Source organism: Enhydra lutris, unplaced genomic scaffold (assembly GCF_002288905.1).
Source record: "Enhydra lutris kenyoni isolate GAN:26980312 unplaced genomic scaffold, ASM228890v2 scaffoldscaffold34, whole genome shotgun sequence".
Classification (NCBI taxonomy): Eukaryota; Metazoa; Chordata; class Mammalia; order Carnivora; family Mustelidae; genus Enhydra; species Enhydra lutris.
The window spans coordinates 16,694,005-16,715,195 of NW_019154118.1; the positions used below are offsets into that span (position 1 = coordinate 16,694,005).

The 21,191-nt window shown below is 47.9% G+C and overlaps 1 protein-coding gene across 3 annotated transcripts in view; it reads right to left on the reverse strand.

Moving 5' to 3' along the window:
* Nucleotides 1–21,191, reverse strand: part of LOC111153777 (centrosomal protein 164) — a 60,983-nt gene that overhangs the window by 39,352 nt on the left and 440 nt on the right. For all 3 annotated transcript variants that reach the window (XM_022513013.1, XM_022513014.1, XM_022513012.1), the window contains exons 2-4: nt 16,291–16,393; nt 11,888–11,999; nt 3,810–4,014 (exon numbers count right to left, since the gene is read on the reverse strand). In XM_022513013.1, the coding sequence (XP_022368721.1) occupies nt 3,810–4,014; nt 11,888–11,999; nt 16,291–16,372 (399 nt within the window). In that variant the 5' untranslated portion in view covers nt 16,373–16,393. The remainder of the gene's footprint in view (nt 1–3,809; nt 4,015–11,887; nt 12,000–16,290; nt 16,394–21,191) is intronic.

Here is a 21,191-nt window from a genome sequence, read left to right on the forward strand (position 1 = left end):
CTGAGGGTGCTCCAGCATCTCTGGCCCCCAAGCCAGGAGCCTCGGGTCCCTCTCCACGGCTCTGCCAGCCTCGTGCTCACCCTCACTAGACATTCTGGGAGACTCGGCCGCCAAGCAACAGACCATGCTGGCGAAAGCCTTACACGGCGTCTCCCACGTGCTCTCGGGCAGCTCCAGGCCCTCCAGCTGCCTGGAGATCTTGACCATCTGCAGGATGTGCCGGTAGAATCTCTGGTCCTCAGAGTAGTCTTCGCTCTCTGACTGCTCGTCGGCAGAGCTCTGCAAGTGGGCCAACTGCAGTCCCAGGAAGGGGCTGCAGCACTGCCCTCCGGCCCTGGGAGCCAGCTGGCCCCCGCCCTGCTCAGAGCCCTGCGAGCTCTGCAGGTCCCAAGGGAAGTTGCTCACCTCACCCAGGATCTGCGAGCCCAGGTGAGAAGCCAGGCTGCTGCTCTCCACGTCAGGCTCAGACTCACTAGGCTTCCTGTCTTCTTCAGGGGGCTCTAGGGACCCCAGGGGTTGTCTCTCCTCACGGTCAGGGGAGCATCCGGGGGCACTCCCGGCAGGGGCATTCTGGGCCAGCTCTAAGGCCAGCGGGGCGGGCGGCAGCAGGAAGAGCTCCTGTGGCGGGTCTTTGGCTGATGCCCCTAGAGCCTCCGGGGCATCGGGTCCTGTCTCCTTGCAGCTCCCCGGGGTGTCCTGGTTGACAAGCTTGGAGAACTGCCCCATCCACAGTTCTGGGGGCTCTTTCCTCCTCCTCCCCCTGCCCACACTACCACCTTCCCCGGAAACGCCCCGCCAGCTCAGGCCATCGGCCGCGGCGCTATCTAGCAAGAGCGCTTGGCTCTTCCTGGTAGGCGGCATGTGGTCAGAGGAACACAGGGACTGGGAGCGGTCCTCCTCCAGGGACAGTGAGGGAATGGGACTCTGGCTCTTGTCTCCCCCGGGGCCAGTGGAGCCCCATTTGGCCACGTGGTGGCCATGCTGCTCCCCTCTCAGCTGTAGGCCGGTGATGGTTTCAGAAAGCCCTGAGTACACAGAGGCCTGGCTCCTGCCTTCCAGCACATCCTGCCCATTCTGGAGGGGCCTGGTGTTCTCAGCGCCCAGGGCGCTGGGCTTCTGCTGTCTGGTCCTCAGTTCCAGCTCTTCTATTTCAGGGTCAGAAAACCCCAGGTAGATTTTGTCTGTCGGCTTCTGGGGTTTCCCCAGGCCCTGCTGGTCACCCAATTCTGTCCTGCACTGGGCTGGGGCCCTGCCTAAGATTTCCTCCACATCGGCAAAGATCTGGTGGGTGCGAGAAGCTTGGCCTTTGGAGAGTGGCTGTAGCTTGCCAGGCAGAGTGCCCAGGAGAGGCCAGGGCGTGTCACCCAGCACGCTGGGGCTCTTCCCTTTCTTAAAGGAGCCCTCACTTCTAGCCTGGATCTCCTGGTCTGGGTCCAAATCAGCAAGCCCAGGTGCCGAGAGAGGGAATGGGCCATGGAGAAGGGAGGAAGAAGGCAGAAGTCCCTGCTCAGGCTGTGTTTCCTAGATGGGTATATAAACATGCAGAGAGAACGAAGACAAAGCACTTCTGTTTTATACTTGCTACCTCAGTCCTGGGCAAGCCCTTAGCAGAAACCCACCCGCCATTTAAAGGAAAACAAAAACTAAGAGGGAAAAAAAAAAGAAAAGAAAAGAAAGAGCTAAAAACTCCTTTCAGCTCCATTGTTTTCTGGGCCCTAGATTTCCTCACCTATAGAGGAAGCTGGACTAGATCAATGGCTTACCCCCCCTGCTTCACAGAACCTGCCGATAGATCACTCTAGTGTACATGTAATGGGGAAGGGGCGTCACCAAGACCTACACCCCAAGGTTCACTTTTTCTTGATATGCTATACCTCCACGGAGGAAATGACTGGAAGACAGCGTTTCACTATTCACAAAGGTCTGAGTCACCAAACAGATTATCCCTAAGGTGTCATCAGGCTCTCAGTTCTGGGACTGGTGAATTTCATGAAATCCACCCGCCTTACCAAAGACCACCAGAAATTGTCTAAGAAGGGAGAGAAGGGAAACGTGGCCAGTGAGCTGAGCCGTGGGAATTCCATCTAGGTCTTCCAGCAGAGATGCAAACTGGTACTGCTCAAGAGAGGTCCACACCAGAGAATCTTCAGTCTCGAAGAGACCCTAAAAGACAGACCTCATCCTGCAAACATTCACACTAAGCTCCAGCCGGCCTATGCACGCACACCGCCAGAGAGCCCAAGACACCTGAGCCCAGGTCACCCACCTGGCTCAGGCCTGCCCTCTGCACAAACCCAGGTCTGAGGCACTGTCCTGAGCCCTGAGATCCAGGCTGGCAGCCCAGGGCTATCCAATCGTCCTCAGCTCCTGAAACCACAAAGGAATCCTTTTTAACAGGGAGCTCCAAGCACTTACTCACATACCCAGAACTCTGCCACCCAACCCTCTGCCCCAGAACACTCGCCTCATTCCCTCTCTCACCTTTAGCCATGCCAGAGCCTGCCCAGACACTGATTATCATTTAAAGTAGTTCTGGGCTAATGAAAAGCCCATTATCCATCTTGGGCCTTTCAAACATGTAACATCAGAAAATTCAACTGATGTGGATGTTACCCAACCTCTTTTCTCCATCTGGAGGGATGGGCTTGCTATCTTATTTCTTGGGATCATGAGTAGCAGTACATGGGGAAGGGGGAGGGAAGGAAGAGTATGTTTAGAGGTTGGAAATGTTGAAAGAGACAAATTCACCAGCAACCATCCAGTGGCAGAACTGATGCCTTGGGGAAGGAAGGAGGGAAGGAAGTTAGTTAGTTAGTTGGAGGAAACCTTCACTGAGAAGCAAGCACTAAGCACTGTGGGAAACAGACTACAAACAGAAAGCTGGACAAATGAGAGGGTTGAAAAGATAATGTCAGTGTCCCCCCCCCCCCCACCGGCTGGCCTGGGTTCCTATGGGGCCCCCCTCTCCTCACTGTGCCCCACCTGTGCCACACCTGCTCCGCACCTGTGCCACACCTGCCTCACACCTGCCCCACACCTGGGTGAAGGACTTCCTGGACCACGAGAGCACTCTGGGCGAGCCTGGGCCTCACATCGGGATGGCTCCAAGTCTTAGTTTCTTTACCTATAAAGTCAGGGCCATAACTCTGTCTCTAGAGTTCAGACACACTGGAGGAACAAATGAAACAAAACAAGGGCAAAGAGCGCTTTCAACTCAGAGTTAAAAAAACAAAGCTACCCGAGACTAAGATGATCACGCTGCCATCAAATGTCAATTATGCACCACTAACAGCCGACGCCGGCCACACAGACAATCCACAGATACAGCCCAGAGCTCTCCTCGCTGGACGTGGAAGGCACTGGCGTCCTGACAGTTGAATCAGGGCTACATCTGACATCTAGGAATTTGCACCACCCTGGGAAGACCTGGCTCTGAAGGGGCAGGGAGGACACTCCACTCGTCTGGGTTCTCCATCAACTGTCCCCCGTCCCCCACTCTCCACAGGGACAAACGACACCGCTTCCCCGACCGCCACAGAGCTCGGCAGAGTGCTCTCACTCCCTAATCCCACCACACAGCACGTGCTTCCCAAGGGGGATAAAAGGAATTGTTCAGAGGCAACAAGAACTTCCAGAAGCTAAAAGGAAAATTTGCCAAGAGATAGGCAGATCGGAGGTGATATACTATGAAGAAATCACTGTATTATTGATGCTGTTCTTAACCTCCCAGCTAGAAAGGCCTAGAGGCTCCCAACATTCCCTTAGATCTCAGCCCTGGCCTCTCTGGGAACTGGCAGCCACGGACTCACCAGCGGACTTTTGGGGTTCTCTTTGTCCTTCTTGTCTTTCTTTTCCTTTTTCTTTTTCTTGTCTTTCTTCTTAATGGCTCCAGGAGCTGATAGCTTCCCCCGCTCTTGGATCACCAAGTTCCGATAGTGCTCGTCACACGGATGGTCCCACGTGGACTGCCCATTGGCAAAGTTGAAATAGTAAATATCACCTGTGATGTCCTGGCTGTGGAGAGCAGAGATCAGAAATTAGTCTCTGCTCAGGCCCAAAGCTACTTAGGGGGAAAAAAGAAAGGAAGAAAAGTGGCCAGGAGATGGAGAAGAAGGAAGAACGGCGAAGAAGGAAGAGAGGAGCAGAAGGAGAAAGAAGAGGGCAAGAGGACATAGGGAGGATTAACACAGAACGGAAGGGTACCATGTGGCTAAGACAGGACTTAACTTAGCTAGGAACAAAGGACTGGGATGCCTAAGGACTTCTCTAGAAGAAGATATATAATCATCGGGGTTCCTGGGAATTCATGCTGGACTGGAGTAGGTATAAACTTGGTTTTAGATGGTAAGTACAGATGCCATGGGATCCTGGAGATAAATTCAAGGGTCAACCTTGCTTACTATTTTTATAAATGGCGTAAGGAAGAAAGAGCCATTCCGAAAGCTCTGGTTTTGCAGAAGACTCTGAACCCACAAGAGGTGACAATCCAAGTCAGTGGGGATCAACAATAGAAGAAGATAACGTAAAGACACCTGGGTGGCACAGTCAGTTGAACGTCCGACTCTTGATTTGGGCTCAGGTCTCGATCGCAGGGTCATGGAGCCTGCTTAAGATTCTCTCTCTCCCTCTGCCCCCACCCCCCCCCCCCCGCCCCTGCCAATTCTCTCTTTTTCTCTCTCTCTCCCTCTAAAAAAAAATAAAAAGAAGAAAAACAACATAAAAGGTGCATTTCAAGAATCTGTGTTTTGACATAGACAAGCCCAAAACAAGCCATTCATTACATCTACTGTTATCAACAATCCATTGGGACAACTATTAGAAAAACAAAGAACAAACCACACATTCACAATAGCCATATAAAAAGACACAATACCCAGGACTAAATCCAAAGTGTGCAAAATCTTTATAAAGCTTTACCAAAAAATCAGGAAAAAGGAAAAAAGAAAAAGCACTTGGAGAGACAGTCCCTGTTACTGAATAGAAAGACTCGAGTCTGGGGGCGCCTGGCTGGTTCAGTTGGCAGAGCACATGATTCTTGATCTCGGGGTTGTGAGTTCAAGCCCCACACTGGGTGTAGAGACTACATTAAAAAAAAAGACTCACGTCTATAAACATGTTGATAATCCTCAAATTAATGTATAAATCCAATACAATCCCAGTAGAATCCCAAACAGGCTCCTGATAAAACCTGACAAGCTCAATCGCGATTCTAATAAAAGAGAAAACATGCAGATATAAGCAGGGAAAATATCAGGGATGAAAGATAAAAAGCTAACAAACGACAGAGAAGCACACCAGAAGCTGCACGACACCCATGACCATCAGGGAACGTGGGCGGCCACTTCATGCCCAGCAGCACAGCTACTGCCAAATGAGCAGGGACGAACAGGTGTGGGCAAGGATGTGGGGACACCGGACCCTTGTACACTGTTGGTGGGGATGGAAAGGGGTGCAGCCACCATGAGAAACAGTGTGGCAGTTCCCTAAAAATTAAAATCAGAACTCCCATATGACCCAGTAATTCCGCCCAAAAACACCAAAAGCAGGGATCGAGCAGACTTTTATACACCATGTTCACAGCAGCATTATTCATAATGGCAGAAGGGTACAAGCAGCCCAAATGCGCACCGACAGACAAACGAAGGAACAACATGTAGCACAGACATACCCTAGAATTTTATTCCACCTTGAAGAGGAAGGAGGTACCAACACGGGCTACCACACGGATGAAGCCCGCAGATGTGATGCTAAGTAAAATAAGCCAGACACAAAAGGACCAATACTGTGGGTCCACTGATGCCGTCTAGAACAGGTTAATAAGCAGAGACGGAAAGTAGATCTGAGGTTGCCCAGAGCTGGCAGGTGAGGAGAATGGGCACAGACTTTCAGTTTAGGAAGCTGAAAAAGTTCTAGAACTGGATGGTGGTAATGCTTACACAACACTGTGAATGTGCTTCGTGCCACTCAACTGTCTATCTAAAAATGGTTAAAACAGGACATTTTATGTTATGTATGTTTTACCAGGAAAAAAAATTACAAAAAATGTATAATTTCAGTGTGATAAAAGAAAGAGTAAAGACAATAAAAAACAGGAGAATGGAAGAAAATAACAGAAACCGTAGTAGAACATTAATACACAGAAAAATCTGAGTTTCACCTTCTCCAAAATAAAAAGATAAGCGACCCAGCAGACAAAGCTGGCAAAGGGTATAAAGAAGCAAACGGCCAACAGACGGCCAGTTCCACTCAATGAACAATTTGAGAAATGCAAATTCAAACGATCAGGTATAATTTCCTGCCCTTGGAGTGACAATTTTTTTTGTACTGATCATTTCTGGAGGGTTGACAATGTTATAATCGATAGTATTTTTAAATGAACCACATGTACTATTATTGGAGGGATTGTTAAACTGTAATGGAAAGTCATTTGGCATTAACTAATGATATTTAAATTCGGCATATCTTTAAACACATCGATTCAAAATCTAGAAATCTAAAATCAAATCACATCTAAAATCAAATTCTAGAAATTTCTTCTCCAGATACACATACAAAATCTCAGGCAACATGCTTAACCAAACTGAAGGAAACATCTGACCTCTCCTCACCTGGGGCCAAATTCTCAGAGGCCAGAAAAAGAAAGAACACATGAAGCCTGATTAGTATGAGAAGTAACAGGTCAATAGTCTGGTGTCTGACCTAGACAGAGACCTTTCAAACCTGGGTTTTAATGCCAACTGACAGACACAAGAGATGACCTTAGGCTTTCAGGAATCTGGAAACCAGGAATGAGACCCTTGCATATGGCTGGGCCCTTAAGGCTTCTTGCTCCCTGAGTAGAAAAACATAGTGGAGCAAGGAAACATGTCACCCAATCCAGGTCTAGGCAGGCAAAATCAAATGTCATTAAATATTAAAACCCCCGGGGCGCCTGGGTGGCTCAGTGGGTTGGGCCTCTGCCTTCGGCTCAGGTCATGATCTCAGGGTCCTGGGATCGAGCCTCACATCGGGCTCTCTGCTCAGCGGGGAGCCTGCTTCCCCCTCTCTCTCTGCCTGCCTCTCTGCCTACTTGTGATTGATCTCTCTGTTAAATAAATAAATAAATTTAAAAAATATATATATATATTAAAACCCCAATGGGGCGCCTGGGTGGCTCAGTGGGTTGGGCCGCTGCCTTAGGCTCAGGTCATGATCTCAGGGTCCTAGGATCGAGTCCCACATCGGGCTCTCTGCTCAGCGGGGAGCCTGCTTCCCTCCCTATCTCTCTGCCTGCCTCTCTGTCTACTTGTGATCTCTCTCTGTCAAATAAATAAATAAAATTAAAAAAAAAATTAAAACCCAAGACACATGTAAACATAGAGTCCAAATTTGGTAAAGAAATCCCAAATCAGAAAATTAATGTAAAAATTTAGTCCTAAACCCACTGAAAAATCCTCGGCATAAGCTATCGTAAAGCCACTCAACAACCTAGGAATAAAACACAGAAGATACTCTATAGAAGATGGAGTCCAGGGGTGCCTGGGTGGTTCAGTGGGTTGAAGCCTCTGCCTTCGGCTCGGGTCATGATCTCAGGGTCCTGGGTTCGAGCCCCACGTCAGGCTCTCTGCTCGGTGGAGAGCCTGCTTCCCCCTCTCTCTCTGCCTGCCTCTCTGCCTACTTGTGATCTCTGTCTGTTAAATAAATAAACTCTTAAAAAAAAAAAAAAAGAAGATGGGAGTCCAAAAGTCCCAATACTTAATTACCAAACCCCATGGGGGAGATAGTTCATGGTGAAGGGGAATCAGAGCCAGCGAAGACAAGCATTAGCACACAAGGACACTTGGCATGGTAGAATCATCAAAAGAAGACTAAAATTAACTACAACTAAAATTACTATAGAGAAAAGAGTAGAAGCCATAATGAAAGAACAGAACTCTAAAAAAAAAAAAAAAAGGACATATTGAAAAACATAACAGAACTTGTAAGAATTGGTAAAATCATTAAATTAGGGGAGGAAAGGGGGATGAAGAGACATGACTCCTCAAAGAAAGAAAGCACCCAAATCCTGAACTTGGGAAATAGAAATAAATACACACCTGATACACTGCAGTGAAATTATAGAACACCAAAGATAAAAATAAAATTATAAAAATAACCAGAGGGGGGAAAGATTTACTACCCACTAAGGAACAACAAATGAGACCAAGAAAATATGTCTTATTAAGGAAAACCGTAAGTCAGAAGATAATGGTACATAATATTGGCCAAGGCTGTTCAAATTCAAGAGACAATTCTGTACTCAAACTGTTATTCAGAGTGAGACCAGACAAAAGTGCCTAGGGACACAGGAAGACATAAACACATCTAGATGCTTGATAGAAAGGATATTTATAGAACCCTATATTGAAAAATGAGAGACTATATTCTTACTGAAAACACCTAGGACATTTACACAAATAGAACCACTTACTGAGCCAGAAAAGAGGTCTTGACTTGTAACAAAAAAGTGAATAAATAAAATTGGAAGTCAATAATAAAAAAAAATACCCAAACTCTATCTACCTCATCCCCTTCAAACTATTATTTTAGAATAAAGATACTTAACAAAATTTTAGAAAATCAAATCCAATAATATATGATCACGACCAGGTGGACTTTATCCCAGGAATGTAAGGTCAGTTTTATATTTGAAAATCAATCAATATCATTGACCATATTAAGACTAAAACAGAAAAAAAAAAAAAAAAAAAAAAAACCCACGATCGTATCAATAGATACAGAAAAAGCATTTGGTAAAAACCTATATGCTTTTTGATTTAGACTCTGAGCAAGCCAGGAATACAGGGAACTTCTTCACCTTGACAAAGGGCATTTACAAAAACTACAGCTAACATCATATTCAATCCCTTAAGATGAGGAACAAAGCAAAAATATCCATTGTCACCATTTCTATTATTGGCAGCTCTAGTCAGTACAGTAAGGAAAGAAATAAAAATAAAAGGCATCCAGATTGGAAAGGAAGAAGTAAAAATGTCTTTTGCACGAAGACTGTGATCACATATATAGGAAATCCTATGTAATCTACAAAACTATTAGAAATGACATACGTGGGGCACCTGGGTGGCTCAGTCAGTTGAGTGTCAGACTCTTGATTTCGGCTCAGGTCATGATCTTGGGGTCATGAGACTGGGCCCCCACCCCATCTCCTGCTTTGGGCTCCATGCTCAGAGGGGAGTCTGCTCTCTCCCTCTCCCTCCCTCCTACTCCCCCAGCTCACTGTGTGCCCAAGAGCACACACACTTCTCTCTCAAATAAATAAATAAATAAATAAATCTATTAAAAAAAAAAGAACTGACATATGAGTTTACAAGGTTGCCAGCTACAAGATCAATATACAAAAGCTAATTTTATTTCTATATAAAAACAATAGGAAATTGAAATTTTAATATATACCATTTACAGAAACATCAAAAATACACACTACTCAGGAATAAGTTTAACAAAATATGGGCAAGACATGTGCACTAAAAACCAGGAAACATTTCTTAGAACCATCTAAATAAACAGAGACGGGCCCTGCTCATGGGTTGAAAGACTCCATGTAATTTTAGAGGTCAATTCTCCCTAAATTGATTTATAGATTCGGTGCAATGCCAATCAAAATCTTAATAGGATTTTCTTTTTCTTGTAGAAAATGACAAGCTGATTCTAAAATTCATGGAATGGAAATGCAGAGGACCTACAATAATTACAACTTGGAAAATGGTGAACAAAAGCTGGAGGATTTACCCTAAATGACCTCAAGACTTACAATAAAGCTACAGTAATCAAGATAGTACATACAGTATCGGTGTTAAGGTAGACAAACAGATCAATGGAAGAGAGCAGAGAAGCCAGAAGTAGACCCACACAATCGGTGTTAAGGTAGACAAACAGATCAATGGAAGAGAGCAGAGAAGCCAGAAGTAGACCCACACATAGGGTTAATTTGCAAAAAAAATCGAAGCACCCTTCAGTACCAGAGTGGTTAAATAAATCAGGATTTTTAAAAATTAGGGCACATCTCTACATGCAAAAGTGTGTAGCTGATAAAAGGCTAAGGTGGGCCACACGTTGACAAGAGAACAGCAACAATGTATACTGCACACACTTAGTGTAACAAACAAAACCATGTGCGTCCTGCCGGGTGTGTTTTCAAGGCCAGGAAGGAAGTCATCAATTAACAGTAGTTACTCTTGGAATTAACAGGATAGAAGATGGCACGCGCAGATAAATTTTAATGATTTACAGTGTTTTAAAAATTGCAGGAGAGTTCATGCTCCCTTCCAGGCTGAGGGAGCGCCGGCCACCACAAGCAGGACCGTGAAGGCAGCGGGCACAAAGCCTTGCACACGGGCGCCCGGCTGACCCATGACCGAAGACGGTGTCTTCCCTTCTGCCCTCCGCTTTCCTTTTCACAAACACGGCTGCCATTTATTTATTAGGTATGTGTGCATTAAGGTATTACTATACTGATTATACTTCTCATGTGGTTTTTCATTCAAAAATGGATCCAAAAGCAAAACAACACATGTACCAACAAACATAAAAACAAAAACAGAGAAGATAGAGATTAATGGATGAGGCAAATGTCCGGCCCCAAGCCGATGAGTCAGGTAAGCGACAGACTCTTGGTCACGATCAAGGTCATGATCTCCTGGGATCAAGGTCCGCATCAGGCTCTGCCCTGGGCGTGGAATCTGCTTGAAGATTCTCTCCCTCTACCCCTCCCCCCATGTGTACTCTCTAAAACAAACGAACAAATCTGTGAAAAAAACAGATAAGGCAAATGTGGGTATCAGGGTGGATACTGGCAACAAAACAGAAACCACTTCCTACGAACTTATCCTACAAACCCAACATGCGTCCTCGGCACCTGGAATACCGTGTACAGCACGGACAGACTTCTTACGAGAAAGATGAACTGGAAGAGATCTGAGGAGATGCAGCTAAAAAGATCAAGAGAACGCGGAGCCTGCCACCCAAGGAGAAGCTAAAAGGATTACGTATGATTCTTCAGCAGGGATGGGTAAGGCCACAGATGCAGTCATTTTGAAGCTTGGCCGATACATTGAATGGATGGGTAAGAGCAGAATAATTACACCGTGCCCACAAAACTGTGCCACACCGGCAGAACGGAGGACCCCAGAAGACACCTAGGCACTAGCTGGGGACAAGCATAGGCAAGTGGCACACTCCAAGAGGAAGTAAACTTAGCACACACTTGCAGAGGCAAGCCGGTGTGCACTGCACCGGTGACAGGAAGAACAGAGCAGGCGGCCAGAAGAGAGAACAGGTGTCACCGTCCCCCGAGAGTGGGACAGGCTGGCAACAGCTTCCAAGACCCTGTTAGCCTCCTCACCATCAACCTGGTTCCCTGACACAAGCTGAGTGGGTCCGCTCGCCACCATTCAGAGAGCTCAGAGCCAAACTGAAAATAGGAACGAATCCACAACTCAAAGTCAGAGACAGGTTGCCAAGGGAGACAGAATCCCCACCAGGCTGTGGGGCCCCACCACAGCCCTCCTTAGCACCCGATCCACCGTGGACATGCTGACCGGGTCTCGGCATTGTCACTCTCCACGGCAGTCTGCAAAGAATAGCAATGACACCTCCCCAGCGTGTGGGAAACAGACGCTGCCCTTGTGAGACCCGACCCAAGGCAGCCACTCCTGGGACCCTGGACCAAGCAGGTCGGCGTAAGCTCAGGCCCAAGGCATCAGGTGGCGCAGCAGGGGGAGAGCCCACTGCCATTCCCAGCTCTGTGCAGGACAGGCTTCGAAAGGTGGCAAGTGCAAGCTCACCTCCAGGGCCAGCTCCCTCTGCCTGGGAGAGGCCAAGCCGGCGGGCCACATGCGTGCCGACTTACCAGGGCTTCCACTCCACAGGCAGCGGGGCCACAATGCCCTCCCTCGCCAGCCACATCAGTTCCGGCTCTTTGACGGGGTCGATACCAATCTCTCTGGCGAACTCGAGAATCTCTGCAAGAAGAGGCAGGAGAATGAGAAAGGAAGAAAGCTGGGGATGTGGAAAGGAGAAAAAAAAATCATAGCTGTGCAATAGTGTAACTTGTACAATAATAAGAAATAATAAGACATATACCTGTTGGCTCCCGGTTCCCATTACTATTTGACTTTGGACCCAAGTTCCTGACCAGAGCTCCGAAAGCCCCGGGAAATTCCAAAGCATCTTTTCTACTAATGAGGTGACTCTGGGCAGGCTCCTGGATGGGGGATGGTCACCAGAGAGACCAAGCCATGTTTAGAAGCTTGGGCCTTGGGGCACCTGGCTGGCTCAGCTGGTAAACCATGCAACTCTTGATCTCGGGGTGGTGAGTTCGAGCCCCATGCTGGTGTAGAGATTATGTAAATAAAAAGTCTGGAAAAAAGGGGGTGGCCACCTGGGTGGCTCAGTCGGTTAAGCATCTGCCTTGGGCTCAGGTCATGATCCACGGGATCCTGGGCTCGAGCCCCATGTCAGCCCTGATAAGCAGGGAATCGACTTCTCCCTACACGCCTCTCCCAGGCTCCTGTGCACACATGCCCTCTCTCTCTAAAACAAACAAACAAATAAATAAAATCTTAAAAAAAAAAAAAAAAAAGAAGCAGCAGCTTGGAACTTTCGGCCTCACCCCCATTCCCCGGAGAGGGGCTTGATCAATCATGACTTGGTGAAGAAGCTTCCATAAAGATCCCTAAACTACGGGGCTCAGAGAGCTGTGGTGGTTGGTGAGCACTACCACGTGCCGGGGAAACCTGCGTCCCAGGTCTACAGAGACAGACGCTCCTGCAGTGGGGCCCTCTCGGACCTCACGCATTGGATCTCCACATCTGGCTATTCATCTGTTTCCTTTATGATACCCTTTATTATACAATAAACTGGAAAATATATGTTTTAAGTGTTTCCCTGAGTTCTGTGGCCTGTTTTAGCAAATTATCAAACCCAAGGAGGGGGACATGGGACTCTGGTGTCTCGCTTGTTGGTCAGAAGTACCAGGGACAGCCTGGGACTTGCTACGGCAAGTCTGAAGTAAGGGCAGTCTTGTGGGACTGAGCCCTTAGCCTGTGGGATCAGATGCTCTCTCCGGGGACACAGTGTCAGGGCTGAACTGAATTGCAGGACATACAGCTGGTGTTAGGAAACCCCCAGACATCTAGTGCCAGCATTTTGACTGTGAGAGTAAAGGAAAAGCAGAGTTTCTTCCTAGACTTTTTTTTTCTACTTCACCTTTACTCTCTAAATTTTCCTAAGTGAGCAAGTGTTATGTCTCTAACTATAAACAATAAATTTACATAATTTCATCTTTTTTTAAGATTTTATTTATTTGACAGACAGAGATCACAAGTAGGCAGAGAGGCAGGCAGAGAGAGAGGGGGAAGCAGGCTCCCTGCCGAGCAGAGAGCCCAATGTGGGGCTCGATCCCAGAACCCTGGGACCATGACCTGAGCCGAAGGCAGAGGCTTTAACCCACTGAGCCACCCAGGCGCCCCTAATTTCATCTTCTTAAATGATAAATGGTACACCTGAACCAAGGCATGCTACTGCCATACTCCAGGAATGTCATCTGAAGCCAAGGCAAAATGGTAAGACCAAGACCATCAGTGTGGTAGGGACCTGGGGAAGAAGCGCACCAGCCACAGCCAAAGCCATCCTGAATGAGGGCAGCCTTACCAAGACACAAGCTCTCCCAAGATTTCCAAAATCTTGCTGCAAAAGTGCTCGTCACTCAGTCAACTAGCATGAACGCAACTAGATAAGACTAAGCACCCGGAGGACCTTACCGACCCACGAACGGAGTCTAAACCACGGGGCAGGTGTCTGAATGGAGATCTGCACTGTGTGCCCAGGAGCAGAGACAGAGCAGTGACTTCTGCTCGGGGTCCGGGGATGTCTGAGCTGGGAAAGGGGGATGATACTTGAGCAGCCTTGTTCTCCACTCAACCCTTTCACCCATGACGGCAGTTGTTTCTTTTCCAATTTTGCTATATATTATAGACTCTGAGACTTGCGTTATACTCTTGTGGGAAGCATTTAGAAAGCTCTTTCACCAGAGATCTGGAGGAACCGGGGAGATATATATATATATATACATACTAAGAGCTAGCTCACACCAGCAGGGAAAAAGACAGATGAGCTAACCACTAGAATGTCACCAGAGCCCCCAGGAATAATGAAATAAACACATCGATGCTTCAGCTACTAAGAGCCCAGGCCAGAAAAGCATCACCAGTTTGGGTCATCTCAGGGGGAACGGGGAGGATGACATACCTGGGGACCAGGGAAGAAAAAGCACGTTTTCAAAGGACCAGCTGGAATTTGGCTAGCCAGGGACAAACTTATTCACAGAGCTCACAGTTTTTGAGTGCTTCCTGTTTGCTGTGAATAAGAGAAACAGTGTCTGTCCTTATGGAGAAGAAACCACCAGTAAAGAAGTGAACAGACAACTGCACAAAGAATTACAGCTTCTGATAAAGGAAATGAAGGAAGTAAATGAGGAATGAGAGAGAGAATGTCAAGGTGGAAGGGGCACTCCTTTGGAAAGGGCCAAGGGAAACCTCTCAGAATGGAACACAAATGAAACCTAGAGGAGACAAGGGAGCTGGCCATGCAGAGCACTGAGGAAAGAGCACTCAGGTGCAAAAGGCCTGTGGCAAGTGGTAGTTTGGCCCCTCTGGGGACTGTCAGAAAGGTCATGTGACTGGCAGAGTGGGAAAGAGAGAACAGCACTGGCACTGGGTGAGCCCAGCCAGGTGGCAGACTGGGTCATGCAGAGTCCCACACACCCCACTAAGGGTGCTCTGCTAAATAGAATAGATTATTACTAAAAGCAGAGCCCTGCAATGATCTGCTTTACACTGTAAGAACACTCTGGTGCCAGGGGGAGCATAAACAGGAAGGTGGTGCTTTTTGTGAGGACACCTGGCTTTGGGTCCCAGCTGCGCTGCTCAGCAGACCTGTGCCTTGATGGAAGTTGGTTTACCTTCCTGTGCCCCATTTCCTCATCTGTAAAATGGGAATGGTAACAGTACCTAACTCATGGAGCTGCTGTGAGGGTTGAAAAGAAGTAGATGTGGGGCACCTGGTTGATTCCATTGGAAGAGCATGCAACTCCTGATCTCGGAGTTATGAGTTCAAGTCCCGCATGGGGTACAGAGATCACTTAAGTTAAAAAAAAAAAAAAAAAAAAAAGAGTAAAGGAGATACATGTAAAGTTCTTAGCACAGAAACCAGTACAGAGGAGCACTCAGTAAATTCTGTTATTTCTGCTGTTTCAAAACAAGGGGCGCCTGGGTGGCTCAGTCGTTAAGCATCTGCCTTCGACTCAGGTCATGATCCCAGAGTCCTGGGATGGAGCCCTGCACGGGGCTCCCTGCTCAGCGGGAAGCCTGCTTCTCCCTCTCCCACTCCCCCTGCTTGTGTTCCCTCTCTCACTGTGTCTATCTCTGTCAAATAAATACATACGATCTTTAAAAAAAAAAAAAAAGGCTTTAGTTTTCATCTTATGAAATTGGGTTACCTCCTGGTTTTAGGACACACTATATTTCACGATATCCCCTACTATATTGTTTTTTCTTAAGATGGACTCCTTTTTTTAAAATATTCATTCATTCATTCATTCATTTTAAGGTTTTATTTTTAAGTAATCTCTATACCCAACGTAGGGCTCAAACTCACAACCCTGAAATTGGGTCACATGCTCTATGGACTGTGTCAGCCAGGCGCCCCTATATTTTCATTTTAAAATTAATCATTGGTCAGGGGCACCTGGATGGCTCAGTCAGTCAAGCGTCTGCCTCAGACTCAGGTCATGATCCCAGGGTCCTGTGATTGAACCCCACATCGGGCTCCTTGTTCAGTGGGGAGTCTGCTTCTCCCTCTTCTCCTTGCTCATTCTCTCTCTCTCTAATAAATAAATAAAAATAAATTAAATTAATCACTGATCCAACCCAGTCAGCAAACCTTTTGTGTAAAGAGCTAGACAGTAAGTATTTTAGGCTTTGTGCATGACAGGGCTCCTGTCACAACCCCTCAACACTGCCTAGGTGCCATGAAAAGCAGCCACAGACAATACATAAGCAAAAGCATGGCTATTTTCTAATAAAACTTTATTTACAAGAAGGCAACAGGCCAGGTCAGGTCCATGGACTATAGTTTTCCCTGATTTAACCGAATACACGGAGTGGCCCTGCACACACAGCATGCTTCGTGTTGAAAAGACAGAGCTCAATCCGAGATCATCCCGGCCCTCGAACTGCACCCCCGGCCTCTTACCTTGCTCACTGGGGATGTAGGTCTCATCATAATCTTCCTCTAGAACCAGCTGGTCTCCTATGCGGATGGGTCTTCCGGCCATGACTGGTTTGGGCTCAAACACCTGCGCCCAAAGAGAAAATCAGTGACCCGGCTTAAAAGGGGAAAAACCGGAGCTGGGTCAGGCAGCACACCTGGGTCAGACCAGACCATGCACACCAGCTTAGCCGGGGATTTTCCAACTCCAGGGACAGTGAAGTGTGGGACAAACAGCTCAAAACCCAGGCCTTCTAGGCTTTGCACCTGGGAAAGTTCCCTGAGACACACCTCCCAAAGGCTTGCTGAACACATAGTGAGTCACAAAGGATCTGGAAACCCAGCCTTCTCTGAGAGTTTGACTTCATATGCCGCCCGCCCCCAACACAGGAAAAATAATTCACAGTATAGGACCCCCAGCTAGAAAACCCTAGTGAAACACCAGAGGAACTAGCAGCACCCCTCACTCCCATATACCAACGTATCCCAGGGCAGTCCCACAGTCTCAGCACACATCCCTATTTGCCTTCAACCATGTCCTCAGGGAGCTGACGATCTAGTGGCAGTAGCAAACCCAACTTTAATGTTAGAAGGCAGAAGGGGAGTAAAACCATACAGCTCTGGAAATACTAGGAGAGAAAGAACATTCCCGCTGAAGAGAGGACCGCAGGCTTTGTCAAGGGGCTGGGGATGAAGGGCTGTCAAGAGTGGCGTGAGTGGAGAGAGGTGTTCTAGGCAAGGGGACATCGTGTGCAGACAAGCGGTTCTGGAGTGCTGGACCCCAGCGGGCATGGCAGGGGCTGGGGCAGAAAGCCAGGTCACGGAGGAGAGCCGTGTAGACCATGCAGAAGAGCCTCGCCTTTCCCCTGTGGCAAAGGGAGCTGCTGAGGGCTTTGGTGAAAGAAAGTGGCACAGACTGGCCTTTTTCTAGGTTGAGAACGTTGGCAGGAGTGGCACGGCAGGACCGGAGGAATGAGACTGGTGGAAAACCACTGAGGAGGCCTTAAACGAGGGCAGAAGCAGAGAGAAGGCAGAAGGGGCAGAGGCTGTGATGGCAGGCTTCATAGGACCAGGAAGGAGGACAGTTGGGGGAAAGGAGTCTGACTTGAAACCAAGGTTTGTAGCTCCAGGGATGGACCAGTGTCAAATTGTTCAACTGACGAGCTGTCCCCGTTCTAGAATTGCTCCTCCCTTCCAATCCCTCCTCCTGTAACTATTGAGGACCCCGGGTCACAACTCTCCCCTCAGGCAGCTCCCACACCGAAGCTCCCCAGGATGCAGAGACAAGTCACCCTGGACAGGGGCTTCCGCATACGGCACTGCTGGGAGGGCTGTCACCACCCTGGTGTGACTGACACGAGCCTAGAGCAGCCTCTTCAGAAGCTGTCACTGCTCCACCCGGAGCAGCAAGCACAACACAGCCCTCTTCTAGCAGGGGAAGTGAGCAGAAAGACCCTGTCATCCAAAAGAAGGTCAGGAGTGCTCACGGCCTTACCTGGTAGCTCAGAATCTGTCCCAGGACCCCCAGAGAGGGACCTGTGATGAACAGCACAGGACAGAGGAGGGACTGTTGCTGTGGCCCTCTCCGTACCCTGAGAGTTGACAGCCGGCCAAGGAACGTATCTTGCCTCAGGACTCACGAGAGATGGCTCCCTCTGTCAGCACACCGGAGCCAAGGGAGTCAGACTCTGCCCCCTCTCACTCCCACCGTGACACCTCCAAGCAGTAACTTCATGCCTCAGGAAGACAGGCTAATGGAAGAAGCGTTCTCCTCTGTGGTGCATCAACCCAAGTGGGGATCTGCTTCCTACCCGAAGATCCCATAACACCCTGCCGAAGTAATGTTCCCTCCACACACAGCAGAGGTAAGTAGGGTTACTGACTCTGGAAAAGCAGAGCAGGAACCAGATGTAGCTAAAGGAGCCAAGGGAATCTTGAGTTCTCTGAGTTAGGAAAAAGAGGGAAAGGATCGCTGGGGACATTAGGCTAGCCATCATTTGATCCAACAGGGCAGTGATCTTTTTTTTTTTTTTTAAGATTTTATTTATTTGACAGTGAGCGAGATCACAAGTAGGCAGAGAGGCAGGTGGGGGAGAGGGAGAAGCAGGCTCCCCGCAGAGCAGAGAGCCCGATGCGGGGCTTGATCCCAGGACCCCAAGATCATGACCCAAGCCAAAGGCAGCGGCTTAACTCACTGAGCCACCCAGGCGCCCCACGGCAGTGATCTTTTACAAGGTACTTTATCAACCACCTCAGAGCAACTGAGAAATCTCACATGTGGGAGATGTCACATATCCCTAGACACATCCCATCTGAGGAAAGCAGGCGGCAGGTAAAATCTTGTTGCCGCAGAATGCCTGATTAGCTATATTGAAAAGGTCAGGAAGAACCCGGAAAATCTAAATTCACGGATCACTCCAATATCAAACAAATTTTTCCGTCAGAAAAAAATCAAGATGTGGGTGGGCTATATTCTCCCTCCTCTCTTTGCTTTGCCTAGCTTAAGAAAGGATGTGGGTAAGGGCAGGACCAAAAGAACAGGAACTGTAGGAACGAGGAAGGTGGTGGGAAGAGAAATCCTATGCCTTTAATGACTACTAGACATCATTTATTCATTCGAGAAATATTTATTGAACACCTACTAAGTTCACTTCTTGCTGGCACTAGAGACGTGATGAGGAGTAAAAACACCCGCAAGCTAACAGAGCATACTTACACACACATCCGCATAATCAGAGTTCCCTGGGTATGGGTTTCTTCCACTCTGCTGGGACAATTACAGAGAAAGTGCAGCTGAGAAAAGCAGGCTTACTGAGAAGGCACTGGGGAGAAGGCGGGAGACGTGAGAAGTGATTATGTAGTGGTAACTGAGTGCAGATCTGGGAACGTTCTTGGCTCTGAACCCCAGCTCTGCCATTTACCAGCAGAGCAAGCTGCCTCAATTTTCTCCTCTGTAAAATGGAGATAACAAGGTCTATCCCAGAGGGCGGTGAGAATCAAATTATTCAATACATGGGCGGGGGGGAGGGGTAACGCCTGGGTGACTCAATCAGTTAGGCCTCTGACTCTTGATTTCTGCTCAGGTCATGATCTCAGGGTCATGAGATCGAGCCCCACGTCTGGCTCCACGCTCAGCATGGAGTCTGCTTGAGATTCTCTGTCTCCCTCTGCCCCTCCTGCTCATGTTCGCTCTTGAGTGAATGCTCTCTCTAAAAAAATAAATCTTTAAAAAAATTAAATAAAAATAAATTATTCAATACACATAAAATACTTAAAACATAGTAATATCTCAATAAATGGGTTGTTGTTATTACTATTACATATCTGAAAGGCCTATTCTACCTTGTTCCAGAGGACCGATCGAGTACCAGGGAATGTAAGTAGAGGCCTTTCTGACGTTCAATGACCACTTATTGAACACCAACCATGGGCTGGCACTGTGCTAACTGTTAAGGCTACAAGCCTGATTACATGGAGTCCTGAACTCCAGCTGAGCCTAGCTGAGAAGCCAAACACATAAAGATATGGTTGTAGAATGTGTGAGGCATGTTAAATAGCAGGAGGTACAACAAGAAACCAAGGTAAGGACAACTAACCTTATTCTGGAAGATCAGGGAAAGCATCAGAGTAGAGAACCAATGAGAGGACTCTTCAAGAATCAGCAGGAGCTCACAAGGATATGGGAAGAGAAGGCAGAAGAAACAGCATGCACAAAGGCACAGAGGCAGGAAGAACACAGTGGGTGCAGAGAATTCATTTTGACAACAAAAGTTTATATTCCCTGAATAATTCCTATGTTCCAAGAACGGTCCTAATACTATATATACATCATCTCACCCCGTTCTCTCCAAGGGGTAGAAAATATTTTTCCCATTTTTCAAATAAGGAAAGTGAGGCTCGGCAAGGTTAAAGAAAAAAAGAACAACTTCCCAAGGCTTCACAGACAGCAAAGGGCACAGCCTAACTGACATGCCACCCCCATGTCTCTCTGACCCCAAAGCCTGAGCTCTTCACCACTCCGACACGGCCAGCACGCAAGGGACAATGAATGGGTGGAGTGGCAGGAGAGAGAGCTACAGTTGGAAGGCCCAGAGCACACTATAAAGGGCTTGGAAGGATTTAGGTTGAATCCTGTATGTGAGGAGGAGCCAGCACAGGATTTCACAAAAGAGACAGGCATGATGAGATCTGCAGTTTAGCAAGATATTCTGACAGCTGTCTAAGAACTAATTTCAGGAGGGCAAGAACAGAAGCAGAGCGACCACTTAGGAAGCTTTCCTGAAAGCACAGGCAAGAAATTATGAACTAAGCCAGTGGCTGTGAGAATTGAAAGGAAGGACCAGATGCGTACGGTATTAGGCTGCAGAATCACAGGACCTGAAGTCTGCAGCAAGTGAGGGATGGGGAGGAGGGAAATCAGGGCACTTAGACTAGCGTGGGATTATCTGTTCACTTCTATGCCTTGCCCAATAGCCCCACCTAGCCTACTCCCTAGAATACAGGAAAAGCCCAGCAAATGTTTGCCGTGTATATCCTAAGACTGAATTCCAGGTGCAGTCCTTCACGGACACAGGAACTACTGAAGGAGGCGCAGACCTGGGGGTCCAGGATGGCGGGGGAGGGACGCAGCTGGAGATGATCGGTAAGCAGGTCTGAGCTCAGGAAACAGGTGTGGCTGGGGCTCACGGTAGTTAAACAGACGGTCACTGAACTGCGGGCGAAATCACCCAGACGCGGCCTGTGGTGAGCAGAAAGGACAGGCCTGCAAAGACGGCTGAGTTAGGAGGCCCGGGAGCGAGGAGTCGCGGAAGCCAAATGAGGGCTGCGATTCCAGGTGGAGGAGATAGATTTTTTTAATCCGTGCAAGGAAAGGAAGGGGAAAACAA